This window comes from Ictalurus furcatus, chromosome 16, assembly GCF_023375685.1.
Source record: "Ictalurus furcatus strain D&B chromosome 16, Billie_1.0, whole genome shotgun sequence".
Classification (NCBI taxonomy): Eukaryota; Metazoa; Chordata; class Actinopteri; order Siluriformes; family Ictaluridae; genus Ictalurus; species Ictalurus furcatus.
Genome location: NC_071270.1, coordinates 13,543,299 through 13,562,518, shown reverse-complemented (window position 1 = coordinate 13,562,518; position 19,220 = coordinate 13,543,299). Strand labels below are relative to the sequence as shown.

At 37.3% G+C, this 19,220-nt stretch overlaps 1 protein-coding gene across 3 annotated transcripts in view; it reads left to right on the top strand.

The window, feature by feature from the left end:
• Window positions 1-802: 802 nt before the first annotated feature.
• esama (endothelial cell adhesion molecule a) overlaps window positions 803-19,220 on the top strand; it is a 53,882-nt gene continuing 35,464 nt past the window's right edge. For 2 of the 3 annotated variants that reach the window (XM_053645172.1, XM_053645170.1), the window contains exon 1: window positions 803-1,299. In XM_053645172.1, the coding sequence (XP_053501147.1) occupies window positions 1,230-1,299 (70 nt within the window). In that variant the 5' untranslated portion in view covers window positions 803-1,229. Of the gene's footprint in view, window positions 1,300-13,856; window positions 16,791-19,220 lie in introns of those variants that run through there. The other variant, XM_053645173.1, reaches the window with a different exon arrangement.

Sequence of the window (19,220 nt, the reverse complement as noted above, 5' to 3'; positions counted from 1 at the left end):
ACATCTATTTTTTGAAGAAAACCATTCAATCCAGTACAGGTCATTTTGACCCCCTTTATGCATTTGTGAAGGTTTTTTTGGTTCATGCAATGTAGGGTTAAAAATCAAAAATCTAAAATGTGTGTATCATACCTGACACCTAGATGAACACTTTCCAGTTGGTTGTGTGACTGTATATCACTCCCTTCAAATGCTATTGAACTTTAAATAATGGTATATTTTGTGTATGGGCCCATTTGGTAGTGAAATTCATATCTAATTTACATGTGATTTAATAGCTTTTTGTAATAAATATCAAAAATCTAAAAGGTGTGAATCATACCTGACACCTAGATGAACACTTTACAATTGGATGTGTGACTGTACATCATTCTCTTCAAATACTATTGAGCTTTAAATTATGGCTATTTTTGTATGTGCCCATTCTGTAGTGAAATACGTGGCAATATTTACATATGATTTAATAGCGTATTTTAATAAATATCAGAAATCTAAGAGCTGTGCATTATAGCTGACACCTAGATGAACACTTTACAGTTGGTTATATGACTGTATATCATCCCCTTCAAATGCTGTTGAAGTTAGAAACGTGTTTAACAATGTCGTATGTAACTTTAGAGACAGTCCCTTAATTTCCGCTTATCTGTGAATATCGAACGTCCAACGTCAAACCAACTTTATTCCATTTTCTTCTGCCGCTTCATATTATTATTATTATTATTATTATTATTATTATTATTATTATGCGGAGTTACCTGAAGGAGAGGCGGGGTTAGTGACGTCACCGATGCGAGTCGGGGGGCGTAGCTAGCGTAGGCAGGTACAGCTTTTCTCTAGTCCACTGAGGCAAAGTAACATTCGCTCACCCCGCTGTATCGTGTTGTAAGGGTTTCGAGGTCGAAGTGCAAGGTAAAAAAAAAAACTACAGCATTTATAAAATAAAGCTCCAGTCACTTTGTTTCCGAGCGCGTGGATAACGGCTGGAGTCGTCGTTTCCATTGGTGTCGACTTTTCCATTCAGGAGTCAGATATATTTATTTTTTAGCTCGCGCTCTCCACACTGAAAAGCCGAGCTGTTTAACAGCGCGCAGTTCCCAGGAACACGCGTAAGCTAAAGAGTCGCCGAAAGCAGTTTATTTGTAGAAAACAGGGTAATTTCGGAGGACTCAGAGAAACGAGAAGCTTGAACAGAAGGAGAGGAAGGACAGACGGACTTGTGGTGCTGAGAAATGGAGAGCCGAACTTGGGAGAAACTTGACACATGGCTGTCCGTTCTGACGCTGCTGTGTCTTTACCCAGGTAGGCTATGTGTTAACCTGTATTTCTTTAAATAAATAAATAGGCCTAAATAAAATAAATATTGGGGTTTTTAACGAATATATAGTCTGAATAAACTCATATCAGCCTAGTGGAGTAGGCAGAGCAGTAATTCACTATGATTAAAATAATAACCATCTTGTTTAGTAGGCTATACTTTAAAAGCGGGGAGGGGTGTTAACTAGCTTATAATGTGATTAAACCATGTTCTAATTTCTAATTTACATCAAATACACTATCAGAAAAAGGGTATAAACTGTATCTTTCCTTGTCACTAGGGTGTTACCTTAAGGCGTACACTTTTGAACATTTAGTGTGTCTCTCTTTACACTATAAGAGGTCATTATATTCCAATTATGTACCTGAAATCTTTTTTAGAGGCACACTATATCAGTGAAACATACATATTAGATAGAGATGGCACCGATTCCTTAACCATTATTGTGCAGATACCAGTGAAAGTTCGGATGTGGAAGAAAAGAATGAATTCAATCTGATCCTGTAATATTTTTTCTATTATGCTATATTTTTATAATGCAATTATATTTATACCATATATGTATGTGTGAGATTTGTGTGAAAAAGCGTTTAACAAAATAAGAAATGCTGTGGGTCTGTGTAAGTCTCGTTTATAGCTATGTATTTTTTACCTGTGCATCAGTTTGTTTTTGTTTTTTTTTAATTCAAACTTTGTAGTTTTTAAAGAAAAAAAAACTATTGAATTTGGTATATCGGAAAAGAAAAAAGTGGTATCGTGCCATCTTTAATATTGAAGGCAGGTAAGATAAGGGTAGCTCCCCAGCAATAAGGAAAGGTACAGTTTGGTACCCTATTTTTCTGAGAGTGTAAGCTAGATTTTGTCTGTGACATAAAAATCCCTCACTTTGTCATGCAATAGATAACAATTCAGCTGTATAGATAATATAAAGCTATATTAGGTAATCATTTTTTTTTTCAAATACACTTTTCTTTATAGTTGCTAATTTGTTAAATCCAAGATGTTCATTTGCACCCACATTCAAACAATATTTTTGTCATGCGTGAGAAAAAATGGCAGTGCAGCACTCTTGTGATGGCAGTCCTAGCAGTGTGCACGCCCTCATGAGACTATGTTACCAAAACACTCTGTGTACGCATAACCACAATACCATATCACACTGGTTTCATGAAAACAGTGGGAAAGAATAACTCAAGGACTATTTAAAGAGTCTGTGGGAAGTAATGCGGAGTGTGAAGTACAGACAGCGTTTACACCCCATTTGGTTTAAATCAGCCATTGATTATTACCTATTATTACTTATTACTTACTTATTCAAATGGTATTTTTCTTTTTTGTTTTAGTAAATGAGCAGTGACGTCTGACCTTGACTGCAGTTACTGGCTCTGTTATACACACACAAATGCACAAACACTAACGTGGTAACTTGCAGGTGTGTCCTCCCATACACTGGTCTGTTTTTTGGAGCGGAAACAGGGATAATAGCATCGTGTAACAGAGGAAGGAAGAACAGCGTCACCGTGATGATTGTTGGGATGCAGGAAATTGGAGAAATAATGGTTGGCTATTTTGGACTGTAATATGAAGTAAGGGTTTCTCAGTAACAAGGAGAGGTAGTAAAAGCTTGCTTAATTTTTTTTTTTCCCTTTCCTTCTTAGAATTTGTTCTACAGTTTATGTTTTAATACTTGAGTTGGTCAGAATTAGACATCTGGTTATGGGAATGTTGCAAGATCCTGAGAATGACATCATTTCTTGCACTACATATCTAACGTCATTTGAAGAGTGATGTGTTTATGGCGTGCGAACACATGGTAAGGAAGGCTTGCCTGCTGGACATTATCAAGTGTACTGTTTACCAGCAGCAACTTGTGATAATGGATTTTGGTTGGGAGGGTCGACATTAATAACCACATAGCCTCAAGCAAAATTAAGTCGAGTGGTTATCACCCTTGACTTGCTATAGGCTACTATCTAGTGAATTTTTAGAGTGATTCTGTAACAGGCATCCAGTCTAGCAGCTTGTTTTGTGTGGTTTCAGACATACCTTCCACTGTGTTCGAGGTAATATCATTAACCAGGGTTGACAGGTTGCAGCCAAATTTCCAGCCTAACTACATCACAAGAAAGAACACAAAAGGCCTAAAATGAGCTCAACTTGGTGACATTTCTTCTTTCTCTTAGCCTTTATGTGGGAAACAAGTAGTTTATCAAACGTATTTCTGATGAACGGACATTATTCACTTCATAATCCATCCCCCATTTCCCTCTTCGCAAAATATATGCTAAGATAGAAATGGTTTTGTTTCATAATCACACTGTCTACTCTAAAGATTCACGCTGTCTGCACATTTTGTAGAAATGTATTACATTTAATTCATTCAATCATTTTTCTTCTTGTTCTTTTTGTCATTGGTGGACGTCCTGTTCTTGGTAATGTAAATGGTCTGCAGATTATATACACCGCCTTTTAACCCTCTTACCTCGTATGGCCAAAAAACCGGCTTGCCCGTCTTTTATCTATTCCCATAAGGACGAAATACCGGCTTGGTCGTCTATGCCAAATCCCCATAAGGCCGATATAGCGGTTTTACAGTGTAAACGTTATCCCCGTAAGGCTGGTATACCGGCATTACTCTGCTATGATTCCTTACTTATTTAATTATTATTTTTTGACCCGGAAGGTTGATGACGTCATGACGTCATGACGTGATTAGGTTATTACGCCGGCATTACGATGAAGCTGATCCAAGCGTGAATATTGGTGTAATAGTAGAAGTGAACTAAAAATGCCAAAGCGAAAAGCTAATCGTGTTCCAGCTAAAGTTACACCTACAGTGAACACAGGTACATCTAAAACAGTGAAAAAAAGAAAACATACACAGTTACACAGGCGAGAGCGAGGATTCTAGATAGTGACAGCAGTGAAAGTTCAGGCGATGTTGAAACTGAAACCGAAACTGATAGTGACCCAAACTCTCCTGATTCAGACCCTGATCCGTCTTCATCTTCAGCATCAACCAGTGCGACAGACACTGCAGGGGTCTGGAGTCATAACGGGACCATTTCTGTGCATTCGTGAAAACACTACCTGCTGGTCTGATTATCACCAGAAACTTGACTTTTGGCGCTAAAATGCATTTATTTACTTATTATTTACTTGAATTTATTCAAAGGCATTGACCACGCTGATGCTCGTGTGGTACTTCTAAATGAGTATAAGGATTTTAGGGAGCATTTTTCGTGATTTCTCTAGTTAAGAATTGTGCTCTAAGTTTACTAAAAACACTGAACTGCTTCATTTTCAAAGTAATATTACACAAATACATTATTATAAGTTGTTTAAAGGCCTAAAAATGCCCAGGAACTCAGGGTTGGCGTGCTGTTTCTCTGTGGAATATAGGGTTATGGGACATAATACTGTGGGAACTTAGGGGTAAGAGGGTTAACCTTAGCGGTTCTACAGTGCACTTTCACACACCCATTCACACACACACTCATTGGCAACAGAGCTGCCATACAAGGCGCCAGCCTGCCATCACGAGCAGCTTGGGGTTCAGTGACTTGCCCATGGACACTTTGGCATGTGGAAGAGCCAGGGATCGAACCACCAGCCCTGCGATTAGTGTACAACCAGCTCTACAACCTGAGCCACAGCCGCCCCTAATGTCATTGTGCTGCCCTACACTGTAAAAAATATACTCCAAAAAAAAATCAGGCAACTATTTGCATCAGCTTTTTGTGAAGTTTGAACTAAAACTATTTTTGTTTGACTCATTTGAGTTTACATGTTTTCAGCTAGTTTTAAGTAATGCCAACTCAATTTATTTAATTTACAGACCATAGTTTTAATTTAAGAATTCATTATTTATCCTGTGTGGAACTATCATTTTATGTGATATTTACTTTTTTGGGGGGAATTCACTCAGTTTTTTTAAGTTTGTAAGACTTATTTTACAGATGTATTCAATATATGTTCGAAAGGTTCTTAGAATATTTTAAAAAAAGAATAGAATTCTTTAAAAAAAGAATAGAATATATTACATTGTTACATTGAAACAAATGTAAAATATTGATTCATTTTACAGTATCATAAATGTTATTGCATCATTACTACAGCATTCAATTGAGATACATTTTGCCACAAATATTTTGTGATACTGGATTTTTGATTTCCATGAGCTGTAAGCCATAATTATCAAGATTAAAACAAAAAAAGGCTTGAGATATTTCACTTTATGTGTAATTAATCTAGAATATATAAAAGTTCCACTTTTTGAATTAAATTATGGAAAAAAATGAACTTTTCCACAATATTCAAATTTTTTTGAGATGCACCTGTACAGTCCCCTCCAAAACTATTGGAACAGCAAGACCAGTTCAGTTGTTTTTGCTGTAGACTGAAGACATTTGGCTTTGAGCTCAAAATATGAATATGAGAAGAGAGTTTAAAATTTCAGCTTTTATTTACTGGTATTTATATGTAGACGTGTTAAACGACATAGAACATAGCACATTTTGTATGAGATCACCCAGTTTTTATGTGAGCAAAATTATCGGAACAGATAAGTCTTGAAGTGAATTTGGTTGCATATCCCTTGCTTCCAATAACAGGATCAAGCCTGTGACATATTGACATCACTAAACTGGTGGGATATTTTTTGTGATGTTTTTCCAGGCTTTTACCGCATCGTCTTTCAGTTGTTGTTTACTGCGGGGGGGGGGGGGGGGGGGGGGTCTTGTTCTCCCTTAAGTCTGCTCTTCAGGAGTTGAAATGCTGCTCAATTGGATGAAGGTTTGGTGAACAAATGCCACAGGTTGGATATCCCTGCCAGCAAAAGTTTTTGGAAAATAAATTAATTACAGTTATCATTATGAGATGTCATTAATGTCATGATTAATACCTTCAGATAAAAAGGCTACACAAAATCATACACCGATCAGAGAACACATTAAGCACGTAATTAATCCAAATTACAGCAAACTGCAACTAAAGCTAAATCCTCAATTGCATAACTTACAGAGATGAAATGTATATTATTTACAGAAAGTATATTATTTACAGAATAAATAGTGTATTATGATTAAAAAAAAGACCCTGAAGAGAAATCACTGACAAGCTAATCTAATTTACAAGATTATGTAACTGATATAATTATATAAATCAGCAAATAAAACAAACATTTTGCATTAGCATGGCACATTAAGCAACATTTAAAGCATTCTAAGGTCAATTTGTTCATAACAGAGTCATAACAAAGATTCTTACCTTTCAATGACATTGGCTTCTAGGTGATTTGGAAGAATTTAGTCTTTTCACTTTAGACTTTTTTTAATGTTCTGACGGACCTCAGACATGTATGAGAACTGCGTCATGCAGCATTTTGAAAGTTCCAAAAGACCTAAAACTCCTTAAAATGTCAGCATCAAAATGCATCCATGATCACCTGTTTCACAGTATGATCATTGCTTTTGAACATGGGTTTGAATGTGATTGGTAAATTCTGAGCATAGTTCAAATGCCCCATTATAAAAGGGTGTACACACTTATGCAAACAGGCTATTGTAAGTTTTCTGTTGGTTGCTATATAAAATTAAAGATGAAAAAAAGACATGATTTATCTCTCTTTTTTTTAATGGTCAGTTTCCCTTTTACTTCCTTTCTGGATGTTCATGTCAGAATCATTTCTGAAACTGCAGACCATGAACTGTATTTCATTTATGGATTGTTTTAGTGCCTCACTGTTCCTTTGTCAATCACATCTCCAGAAATACCAAAATGCTTGCTAAGGGAGGGCCTAAGCTGGACACCACTGTACCAGCCTCTCCTTATCTATAATTACTTATTTCTTAACATAATATGAACTGGCTCTTGCCCAGGACTCTTCTGCCAGGAGTCCATGCCATGAGTGAAGACAGCTGGTCTCTGGACCTATGCAGTTTCACAAATATAGACTCCATTAATACTGCTGCTGTATAAAACTAGAAGAAGTTGTTCTGGTGAGCCAGGTGGCTTGGGTATTTTTAAACCTATATCAGAAAGCATATCACCAGTTGTTGTAATCCTCATTGAATCCTCCTTCTTTAAGCAACTTGGTAACTTCAGTTGAGCGGAATGAAATGAGGAAAAAAAAATTAACTTTTCTGGTTTGTTATAAATATTGCTGTATTGAGAAAATACATCTGTTCTTGTCCCTGATATCAATGAAAACTGACATTTGGTTTTAAATGTATCACATTTTTCAAGGCATTATAAGTAAAAAGGATTGTCTAAGTCTAGCAACAGGATATTCCACGTATGGATGTGTATGAGAAGTTTCTCTCTTCCTCTCCCTCTGTGCTCTCTGTCCCTAGAGGAACATGCTCAGTATGGGACAGGGGTCATGAGAAAACCAGTGGGCTACTTTCCCAAAACTCTTCTTGGTCTGTGAATTGCTACACACACACACACACACACACACACACAATTGGGTTATAGTTATTATCTTCCATTTGTAAGCAGTAGTTGCTCAGGGTTGATCTGTGCATGTTCATGGTATTTATCTTTGTGATTATGAGGAGGAAGTGAGAAAGTTATAATGAGAGACGTTGTTGTGCAGTTGTGTTATTTGCCAAAGACATGATATTGTACCTTCTTGCTGGCACAAACAAATGTCATAAAGTAATTAGATTCCTATTTTAAGCATTTATAGACTATTTCTCCCATTTTATATATAAAAAAGGGAAATGGTGTCTTTTTATTGTAATCATCTAATTAATGATTTGATAAATACATGAAAATCACTCTATGTTCAGTGTAAAAGTATTTAGATAAGGGCTGGGGTTTTTTGTCACCTCGATGTGACAGCGCCTCTGACAATAGTGATTCTAAGGTATATGCCTTTAACAACAGTAAAGCTTTGAGGCATATTACCTCTGTACATACATGTACATGCATATCTGCTTGACTTGACTATTTTGTGATTTTCAAACTCCTATTTCTGAAAACCCTGAGGTTGAGAGTATCAAGGGAGAGAGAGAGAGAGACAGATAGAAACAAGCTTCATAGCTGATGCTGCAGTCTGCTGGAGCATCCCACAGGTCATTTCATGTAGGATAAGGCTGACAGATTTTACACTGTCCTCACTGTCAACCCTCAAAAACATATACTGACACTTAAAAAGCTGTAATAGTCAATATTTTCATTTATTACTAGTACAATGAATGTGTACGATGTACACTACCAGTCAAAAGTTTGGAGACATTTGATTGAAATGTTTCTCATGATCTTAAAAATCTTTTGATCTGAAGGTGTATGATTAAATGTGTGATGTAGACAAAAATATAATTGTGCCAACATATTCATTTCTTTCATTAGAAAACAAACATTTTATTTACAAACAAAATATTTTTTTAAACGGATGAAGTGGAGCAAAATATTCTGAAAAGTAGCTAATAAGGGTCCAGCATAGGTGGGAACTCCTTTAATTCTGTTTAAAAAGCATCTCAGGGAGATTCCTCAAGAAATTGGTTGAGAAAATGCCCAGAATACATTTCTGAAAATTCTAAGCAAAAAGGGTTTCGACTTTGAAGATGCTAAAATATAAAATTATTAAGATTTATTTGGGATTTTTTATCACAACATAATTCCCGTAGTTCCATTTGTGTTACTCCAGTGTTTTGGTGACATTATTATTCTAAAATGTGGAGGGGAAAATAAATAAATAAAGAATGAGTGTGTCTAAACTTTTGACCGTTAGTCTATATGTATAGAAATTATGAAAACAATGGTTTAAGCCATGGCCTCATCACAATATTATGTGGCTGAAAAAAAACAACTTTTGGAAACTTGCCTTCAGGTCTGGAATGCTTGTTTGTGTTTGGATGTGCTTCTTTTTAGTCATTTTATAGACGCTCCCCACTGCTCCTTCACTCCAATTCCATCACAGACTGAAATCAGGAAGCACCCAGTGCAGCCAGATCATTCTCCTGTAAGCAAAAAAAAATCACTCTGCACTAACATGTTAGAGCTAAAAAGAGCTTATTACAAAGAAAAAATAACTGACGACATTTGTGAATGTCCTCATAAATCATTATAAGTATAAATTTGCATGTTTATAGAGTTATAACGCGGCTTTCAAGCACATGAATAGTCAAGTGTGTTAGAAAGTTCTGGGGGCAGAGCTTTGTGTGTCTAATTCTGAATTAATCTAATCCAGGCTTGGACAGAAATTCCAAGCCAAAGTTGTGGCAAAGCAGTGCACTGTATTCCATGCCATTAGCAAGATCTTTGAAGTGATACTCCTGTTTACAATACATCTAATAGATTTAACAGATACATAGTTTATCTTCAAATGTAATGGGCACACTGAAAAGCTCTCAATAAGAATGGGCTGAACAATATAGGAAAAAATAGACTGCATCTGTGTCCATAGCATGTTATATGTTTAATTTCCCATGAAGTACACTATTTGAGTGCACTCTATTACACACACACACACACCACTTGCTTTGCAGATAGTGGTTATGTATAGAGGGTTTTCACAGTCAGTCATGTGGAAAAAGATATTGTGTCACTCGGATGGAAGCTTGCAGTGCCACTCACGGCAATGTTCATTAATGTCAACATTCCACAGTTTCACTAATCGTGAGGTGCTCTGGGTAAAGTGGCCAGCCCACAGGGTCACTGTGTACTAGTTTGATGGAGAGAGAGAGAGTCAGTTCACCTGTCAATTTCTGTGTGTGTTAAAGCAGCCTGGAGTACAGAGGTGTAGTTTCAGAGCTGTAGTTCCAGTCTACAAAACTAAATACACATACATCACCTACAAGAGTTTCATACATACTTATACACACAAACCAATACTGACTAGAGCTCCATGAACCTGGGACTGTGTTCTGGTCTTTATAATAGTCATTTGAGTCCCGTTTTCATTATGCATTGTAATTATTGGATCTCAGCCTTGACGCTTCCATATTACACCCTGGTGTTTATGAGACCTGTGCCTCAGAGAGTTGATGAGAGTTCACTGCTCCTCAGAATGCCATTATTTCTTTTGGAGGCATGCAATGGGATGATGTCACGTTTGCATCAGGCAGATTTACAGTCCCAGGTGAAATACATGACGATCAATGCTTTCATTTCAATGTTGTAATATTGTCTTGACCCTGTGACACGTTTTAAATAATTGAGGGTGATTCCTTCTTTGCATAACTGGGGGAAAGAGCTCAGGATAATTCAATCAAGAGACACAGGAGGTCAAATTGTTCTCTAAAAACATACAGATTAATTTATTGGACAAATGTGATTTCCACTGCCACTGCCAAAACACACAAAATCCTTTCTGTCAGTGTCTAAGTGGACAATGCCCTATAAGAGGAAAAAATGGTGCTAAAAAGCATTGATCTTTAAAGCCTGCCTCTGGCACTGAGCTGTGCCTTTACACTCTTCTCTCTTCGGTGGAAAAGATTAAACGCTCCAAACATGTTTAAACCCAACTTATTTATTCTTCTCAAAATCACGTTGTACATTTTGGTTTGTTTAATTGTGCATGTGCTGCAAAAATTAACATAGGGTATAAATATTACCTTATATACAGTAGGCTATCCTTTGATAGGACATGGAACAAGACAACAAAATTGCCACTAGAACTACTAATATAGTACCAATATAGCAATGCAATATTTTCCAGCAGTTCTCCTACAAGATTTTATCTTACGATAAGACCTGGTTAAAAGAAGAACACAAAATTTTAAGACACATAGGATTGATTATTGTACCGCTTCACATTTAAATATTGTGGATAGTTATTGCACATCACTGCTGTAGTCCCTCCGCCTTATGGTTTGACCTATTGTGTGTTCTGAGATGCTTTTCTGCTTACCACAGATGTAAAGAGTTATTTGAGTTACTGTAGCCTCCCCATAAGCTTGAACCAGTCTGGCCATTTTCCTCTGACTGTTCTCATCAACTAGGCATTTGGATGTTTTTTGTTTTTCGCACCATTCTGTATAAGATTGTTGTGTGTGAAAATCCAAGGAGATCTGCAGTTTCTGAAATATGTAAACCGGTCCATCTGGAACCTACAATTATGCCAAGATCAAAGTAACTGAGATCATGTTTTCCCCCATCCTAATGTTTGAACATAAACTGAACCTCTTGATCTATATCTGCAAGAATTCTTTATGCATTTCACAGCATAATTGGCTGATTAGATAACTGCATGAACGAGCAGGTGTGCATGTTTCCCTAATAAAATGGACGCTCAGTGTATATACAGTGTGTGTCTCTACGGTGAGCAATATCTCTATATATAGGCCAATGTACTACATTTCTAAGAGTATTAGTGACCACACAATGTCTTCAAGTGCCAAGGGAGAGTAAATTCAAAGCAGGATCTGTGCGGATTATATATGGGTTGGAAGCAGTCTAGCTCAGAAATATTTTTGGTGGAGAAATAATGCAAAGCACCTCTCACCATATAATCCAACTTCAAATAGGATCTTGTGTAAATTGTCTTTCTTAAACATGCCAGCATTTTGTTGGTCTGCAGTATGTGATTGGAGACTTTTTTTGTTTTTGCAAGAGTTCGTATTGTGTGTTGCTTGTGGCAGGATGATGTTATTTCCACGTAGTAATTGATACCAAATAACTTAACGGCCCTCTTCCTCTAAATCTAAATTGCATTTTGAACGCAAGGCGCTTAGTTCATTAGTGACTGATCATTACTGTTATTGATTTTCTCACTTTTGCCATACAGCCATTAAGTCAGTGCCACTGTGCCTCATCTGAAATGGGTTATTTATTTCCGGCCTGTTTAGTTATATTCTATATCCATTCTGGGTTGTTTTTGTAAACTTTCATATTCAGGTTTTTATTCTGGTACTTGTGTATGAACTAATACTAAAGCTTCTGCACAACTCATGACCTGTGCCAGGTAAATGTTCTTCCTATAGTTACTACTATTTGATTTGTATTTGTGAGGTCTAGGTAACTTACCCTAATACACACATAGTGAATATTCTGTGGAAGTGGGCTGAAGTGGCATGCATGGACATCCAGGTCAGCTGCAGTATGAGCAAGTGTCCCTGAGTTGATTGTGTGTGACACTGGATGCTAGGTTTGTGCCTAAAGCAGCTGCTTGCACTCCTTACTCCGTTTTCACAGCAGTTCTACAAGAGCACATCCTTCACACAATACACCACTGCTTTCACGCTCATTTGGGAACTGTTGTTGGCACCACATAGCAATTCCAGATTTAATTCTCTTTCTAACACATATATTTCACATTTTAATTGTACCTTTGATTCCATTCATCATTCCCCCATCTTTCCTCCCACTGTGCATGCACTTTGGTGTCATTTTCTATCTCTGTATGTGTCTTTCCAACATTTCATCATTATGGGAATACCAGTAAGTGTCCCCCCTCTCCCCATCCCTCTGTCCCTTTTTTGACACAGAGACACTCATGTAAACAATAATCCTCCAGTCCCCAGATGTAGGACTTCATACAGACCCACATTAAAGCTGTAAGATTGGTGAGTATTCCCTAGCTGTCACTACCTGTCACTGGCTGTTCATTTCTGCACTGTGATCTGGAGTAATCTGCAGGAAGCGGCAGCAGGGAGCTCATTTTCTCTTGTCTCATTTAAAAATAGCCTCGGCTGTCAGGATCAGGCCACTCTCTCCTGACACTATCGATAATTCAGGTCTTAATTACCATGTTATACATAATTGAGCACTTGATGAAAAATCTGTGAAATGTTCGTTTGAACGGTTTCACCCTTAACCTGTTCTAGCTGAGAAATCTGGCAGCAAAGGTGAGGGGAGGCGTGTTAATGAGACCGAGAGTCTCTGCAAATCATCGTTGCAGCTGAAATCACTCCCATTGGAATGTCACTGGGTTTTAATCCTAGATTGGTTTGAGGTGCATTTTTTTAACTGAAATTTGTATTTGATATTTATATATGGAGCATCATCCATAGGGACACCTGCTTATTTGTGCAATTATCTAATCAGCCATTCCTGGGGATACAGGTTAAGATCTTCAGTTATTGTTCATGTCAAACATGAGAATGGGGAAAAAATGTAATCTCAGTGACTTTGACAGTGGCATAGTTTTTGGTATCAGACGGACTGGTTTGAGTATTTCAGAAACTGCTGATCTTCTGGGATTTTCATGCAAAAAAGTCTATTGTATTTACACACAATGGTTTGCTCAAAAAAGAAAAAAAAAGTTTTTTGGCAGTTTAGTGGGCAGAAACACCTTGTTGATATGTCAGAGAAGAATGGCCAGACTCGTTTGAGCTGACAGGAAGGCTATAGCAACTCAAATAACCAATCCTTACAGCCATAGAAGACCACATCGGGTTCCATTCCTGTCAGCCAAGAACAGAAGCTGAAGCTTCCTGAAGCTTAGTCAGTAGACACAGGCTCACAAAAAGTGGGCAGTTGAAGACTTGAAAAATACCAGGTGATGTTTTTCCACTCTTCACCTTTCCAGTTTTGGTATTTAGACTAATATAACCACTGATATATCCACTACAGAAACTCCACGCTTGGTATCTGGGAACGAGAAAAAAAGTTTTATGCTTTATAAAGTCTGTGCATTGCCAGTTATATGGTTTATTCTCACAGTAAATGTAAAGATACTTTCCATTGTATTTGTTACAGCAATCACTGGCCTTTGGCTATCAAGTCATGACATGCTGACTATGAACATGCCATTTATATGCTGTTATAAATTCATAGCACTTATGTTTAATACTGTACTTGGATGTAAATCCTTTGCAGTCTGGAACCCATGGACATCACCATGAGATGCTTTGCGAGGCCTTTCCTGCAGCCACCTTCAGTTACTGCTTGTTTGTGGGTCTTTCTGGCTTCAGTTTTGTTTTCAGTAAGTGAAAAGCATGCTCAGTTGGGTTTAGGTCAGATGACTGACTCAGCCATTTAAGAACATTGCTTTGCTTTGCCTTAAGAAGCCCTTGGGTTGCTTTTGAAGTATGTTTTGGGTGATTACCCCTCTGTACTGTGAAGCACAATTCAATTTTGCAGCATTTTACTAACTCTGGGCACAAATATAGCTCTATACACTACAGAATCCTTCCTGCTTCTTCTATCAGCAGTCACATCTTCAATAAATACCAGTGACCCAGTTCCACTGGCAGCCATACATGCTCATGCCATAACACTTCCTCCACCATGTTTAACAATGTGGTGATGTTTGGATCATGAGTCCTTCCTTTCCTTGTCCATTCTCTTCACATCATTCTGGTACAAGTCAGTCTTGGTTTCATCTGTCCAAAGAAGCTTTTTTTTATTTTATTTTTTTCTAGCAAAGTCTAATCTGTCCTTTCTGTTCTTCAGTGTTACCAGTGGTTTGCATCTTGAGATAAACTGTCAGTATTTACATTCATGAAGGCGTCTCTTGATTGTAGGCTTTTGACAATGATACACCTACCTCCTCCAGAGTGTTCTTGAGTTGGCTAGATGTTGTGAAGGGGTCTTATTTGACCAAGGAAAGAATTCTGCTATCATCCACTCTTCTGTGGTCTTCCAGGCTTTCCAGTGCATTCCTACCAAACTGTTTTCTCTCTGATTTGGTCTGTTTTGTTTTGTTTTTCCAACCTAACCATGGCCTCCTTCACTTGCATCGACACCTCTTTGGAACAGCTACCAAATGCAAATTCAATGCTTGGAATCAACTCCAGACTTTTTTTATCGCCTTAATTTGTCATGATATAATGTGAAAACAGGTCACACCTGGCTATGAAACTGCTTATCAGTCAATTGTCCAATTACTTTTGATCCTGTGAAAATGGAGATACTAAATGTAAAAATGTAACTAAATGTAAAAAAAATTCTGTAATTCCTAAACGGCTAATGCAACATTTTTGTTAAACCCCTTGAATGAAAGCTGAAAGTCTACACCTCAATCACAATTTTGATTGCTTCATTTCAAATCCATTTTGGTGGTGTACAGAGGCAAAATTTCAAAAATTGTCACTGTCCAAATACTTATGGACCCAACTGTATATCAAATCTCTAAATCACACATAAAATCTGTCATTAAATGTGCTATTTGAGTCACATGTACTTACTTACTTAATTGCTTGCTTTCTACTGAGCTCTAGATTTGTCTACTTAATCAAACTGGTGAGGATTACTTCAGGGATTATGAAGGCATGGCAAAGTATCAGTAAATTAGCTTTTGGCTTTAATCTAAGGAGGACAAAGAAGCATGTTTCAAGTGGGGGTCTATTATTAAGAGTATGTGCATCAGTGTGTGTCTCCATGGTCTGTTTGGTTGGGTGGTTTTACAGACTTGTCCTCCCTTCCCCCTGCTTTTCCTATATCCTTTAGTCATTGGAGTGTTTTGAGGAAGGGGGTTTAATCTCAGTTCTTCACATTCATGTCGGATTTATTGATGTACACATACACACAGAATATGCTTCGATACACAAAGATGCCTATTACTTGCTATTTCTAGTGCACTGCAAACAGCTGATATGTAACTATCCAGAATCAGATAGTAAAGGTGTAATATGAAAATGTATCACGGCTTTGCAATTCCATCCTTAAGGTTACATAATCCATATACAATACAGTACCTATTTTACTGTAGTTTCAGATATTATGCAAAAAATAATTTAAAAACAAAAAGTGAAATAAATATTGGGATCACCAAGTAAGAAAATAGTTTTTCCTAGTTCTTTCAGCACAGCATCCAGGTTGGTTTCCCCAGCTATCCTTTCCAATCTGCATGATCTGAGAAATTAGGAAATAAGGTGTTGAATTTGGTGACAGGTCACTAGGAGGAGGATGAAGTAATGAGACTTTAGTGATCACTTCAAATTTAGATGCTGCAGTGTTTTTCTCTGGACAACAGGACTGCAGGGTTCTCTGTATGCTTGTGCAGTTTGTGCTTGAGATACTGCACACTCTGGAAAAGGCACTCAACCGTTGGATTTTTTTTTTTCTCCAGTGCTGTTCAAATCCTTTTGGCTCATACAAGGTTATTTAACTACATTTTGCAAAGGAAGGAAACTGAGTGTTCTATTTCATAGTAAGAGTTTTACTATTTGCAATAGACAAATAGCACCTTTTGAAAAAACAAGCACCCTTTCCTTAATGACATAATGATTTATTTTCTATTGTTTCTATTCAGACTTAAGTTCTATGTTCTTTTAGTCTCCACATTTAATTTTCCCAGCATCAACCAATGCATGCCTCCAAGCTGACACCGACCTTATTCAGTTTTGAGGATGTGTGTGTTCTTTTCAGAGGAATGCTGCTCGTTTGTGAGAATTTGAGATGAAGGATAGAGTTGCCGGAGTCTTTCTCATCCACACAGACACGCCCTATCACTTCCCTAATTACCCTCACTGATCAAAGGCTTGAACTTTGTGGTCACACAATATTTATTATGTGGATTACGTGCAAGACAAACAGTAGCAGTGCAGATGTCTGTCTTTAGAGATTAGTCAGCATGAAATGAGTAAGTGGTCATTTGTTTGTCATCTAAATAATAATGACTCAGAAATTGTCTTAAATCGACGTTGTGACAACAGGTGTGTTGTATATAGACAGGATGATATGGACTCATTTTTATGGTTGCTGGCAGTTCATCAGGTCAGTCCTGAAGCTGTAAGACTAGCTGTTAATTATTTATACAAGTAGCATGACAACAGAAGGTACATGAGGAACCCAAAAAGTTATATAATCAGTTCTGGTTACAGATAATGAAAATGCAACACTGTAGCGAATGTCTTTTGGCGTTGAGGGTTGTGTAATTAGAGAATGAGAAATGAGAGATTCATTGCTTCTGCTCAGTGATTATCCTATAATTTATTTTTCCCCCATAAGCCATAAATAAGCCCTACTGCTACAGAAGTGTCTTTTCTAATTAAACAGCCCTCACTGCAATCTTAGTTTAGAGTACTACCTTACACCACTAATTGAAAACAAGCCATTTGATTAACTTTCTGTCCATTTTAATGGTTGTATTTTGTTCCCTGAATCCTAATCTAAAGTTCAGGCATTGTATAGGGGATCATTTGGAGGAAATATGAGTAAATCCATTTTATCTTGAATCAGTATGCTTCCATTATGTCAGGATACATTACTAAAGTGAGAGGGTGAATGTCCACATATTCCTTCACCTCCAACACTACTTGTAGCTTTTCTGTTTCTCACATGCTATCTACAATATTACTTTGTCTTATGTCAGCTGATGTCTCTGACTGAGTCATCACAAGTCATCTACACTGCAGTTCTTTGTGTCGCACTCTACCATAAGCCTGTATGAAAATGACACAGGTATGTTTATAACAGCATAGGTGTATTACTTTTATTTGCATGATTGTATGTAGTAAGGATGTGAAGATTTCCTCATTAGACATCATTGTATATTTGGAAAGTGTCCCTTTTTCGAATCACTGCCAGTGCATAAATGCGTAGATGGGATTGTTTCTGGTCCATTGCACTCATGAGCAAAATAATTTCGATATGATTAATGTATATTATCATTTATTTCACACCAACACAGTACAGGTATTATGGTGTTCAATGAATTCCTGCAGAATCGGTTTGACTCCATTTTGCAGGACGAGTAAATGACATTCTATCAGGTATTAGTGAGCATTTTATTAGTAGAAAAATATGGGAAGTTCAGTTTCACAAATTTAATCTGTGTCAAATGACGGTAGGGAGAAAATTGCTTTAGAATGAATTTAATGTAATGAATTGAAATACTATTAGTGTTGTATTGTGATGTTTTTTCATTGTTGGGCCTGGAGATTTTTTTATGAACTTGGCCCTGTTGCATAAAAATCTTAAGTATTTTGTGGGTATGTGTGTGTGTGTGTGAGAGAGAGAGAAAAAGAGAGAGAGAGAGAGCTGTAAGGAATCATACAGAGACACAGACAAGTGCTGAGGTTGAAAGAAATATATGAAATAGGCAAAGATATAATTTGCGTGACACCATTTTCTGTCTCATCAGAAATGAAGTCACATCAGTTCAGCAACAATTTTGTGTATGTTTTCTTTTGAATTCAAAGTGTGTGCATGTGTGGGGTGGGGGGGGGGAGTGAAAAACCCAGCATATTTAAAGCCTGTAGAGAATCTCTGGGGTTGTGTATCTCCAGGAAATGTGTCCGTTTGTGCCTTTCCTGTCTTTTCCTCTTTACTTCCTCTCCCAGCTGCCTGCCACTCCCTGATAAGCTCCAGCCTTCATATGCCCAGCAATTCCACTGCTCCCAGATCAAGTCGATAATGCCACAAAGTAAATAAATAATTTTTTCCTTGTCTTTCCAGGGGCCTGGTAATTTATCTGGAGGGAGAATATACATGCCGGCAAAACGTTGAGATAGACGAAATGTCTAGACTTTGATGGATTAGGTTTTGAAATATCTGGAGAGAGAGAGTTTGTGTTGAATATGTAGTGTAGAGGGACATTAGACATTAGAGGACACTCTGGTACTATACTGTCAGTCTAAACAATTTTCCATGCCTAGTTTAAACTATGGTCTTAATCTGTGATATAGTCTGAGACTAATTTGGTCCTATAAACTTACTTCTTGATGTTGTTATTGTTGTTGTTGTTTTCATTTCTTTTTACAGTTAATTTTGACTGTATCGGTTATGCTTGATTACTAGTTTGATACCTCTGCAGCCCAAGGAAAAAAGCATCAACATTTGTTCTGGTCAGTTAGATTAGTTTGTGGTCTAATCTCCAAATTATAGAGGGGAAACGTGACTCTCTTAGCCTGGTCTCCACCCATCTTTCCTGTTATTGGATCCCGGTAGACAGAGCTGTAAAGAGGCGCTTTGTAGGGTCCTGCAGACCTGGACTATTGTCTGCTGTCTCATGGGACTCAGTGTTATAAAGACAAGCCAGTTGACTAATGGAGTTTTTGTTAGTGATACA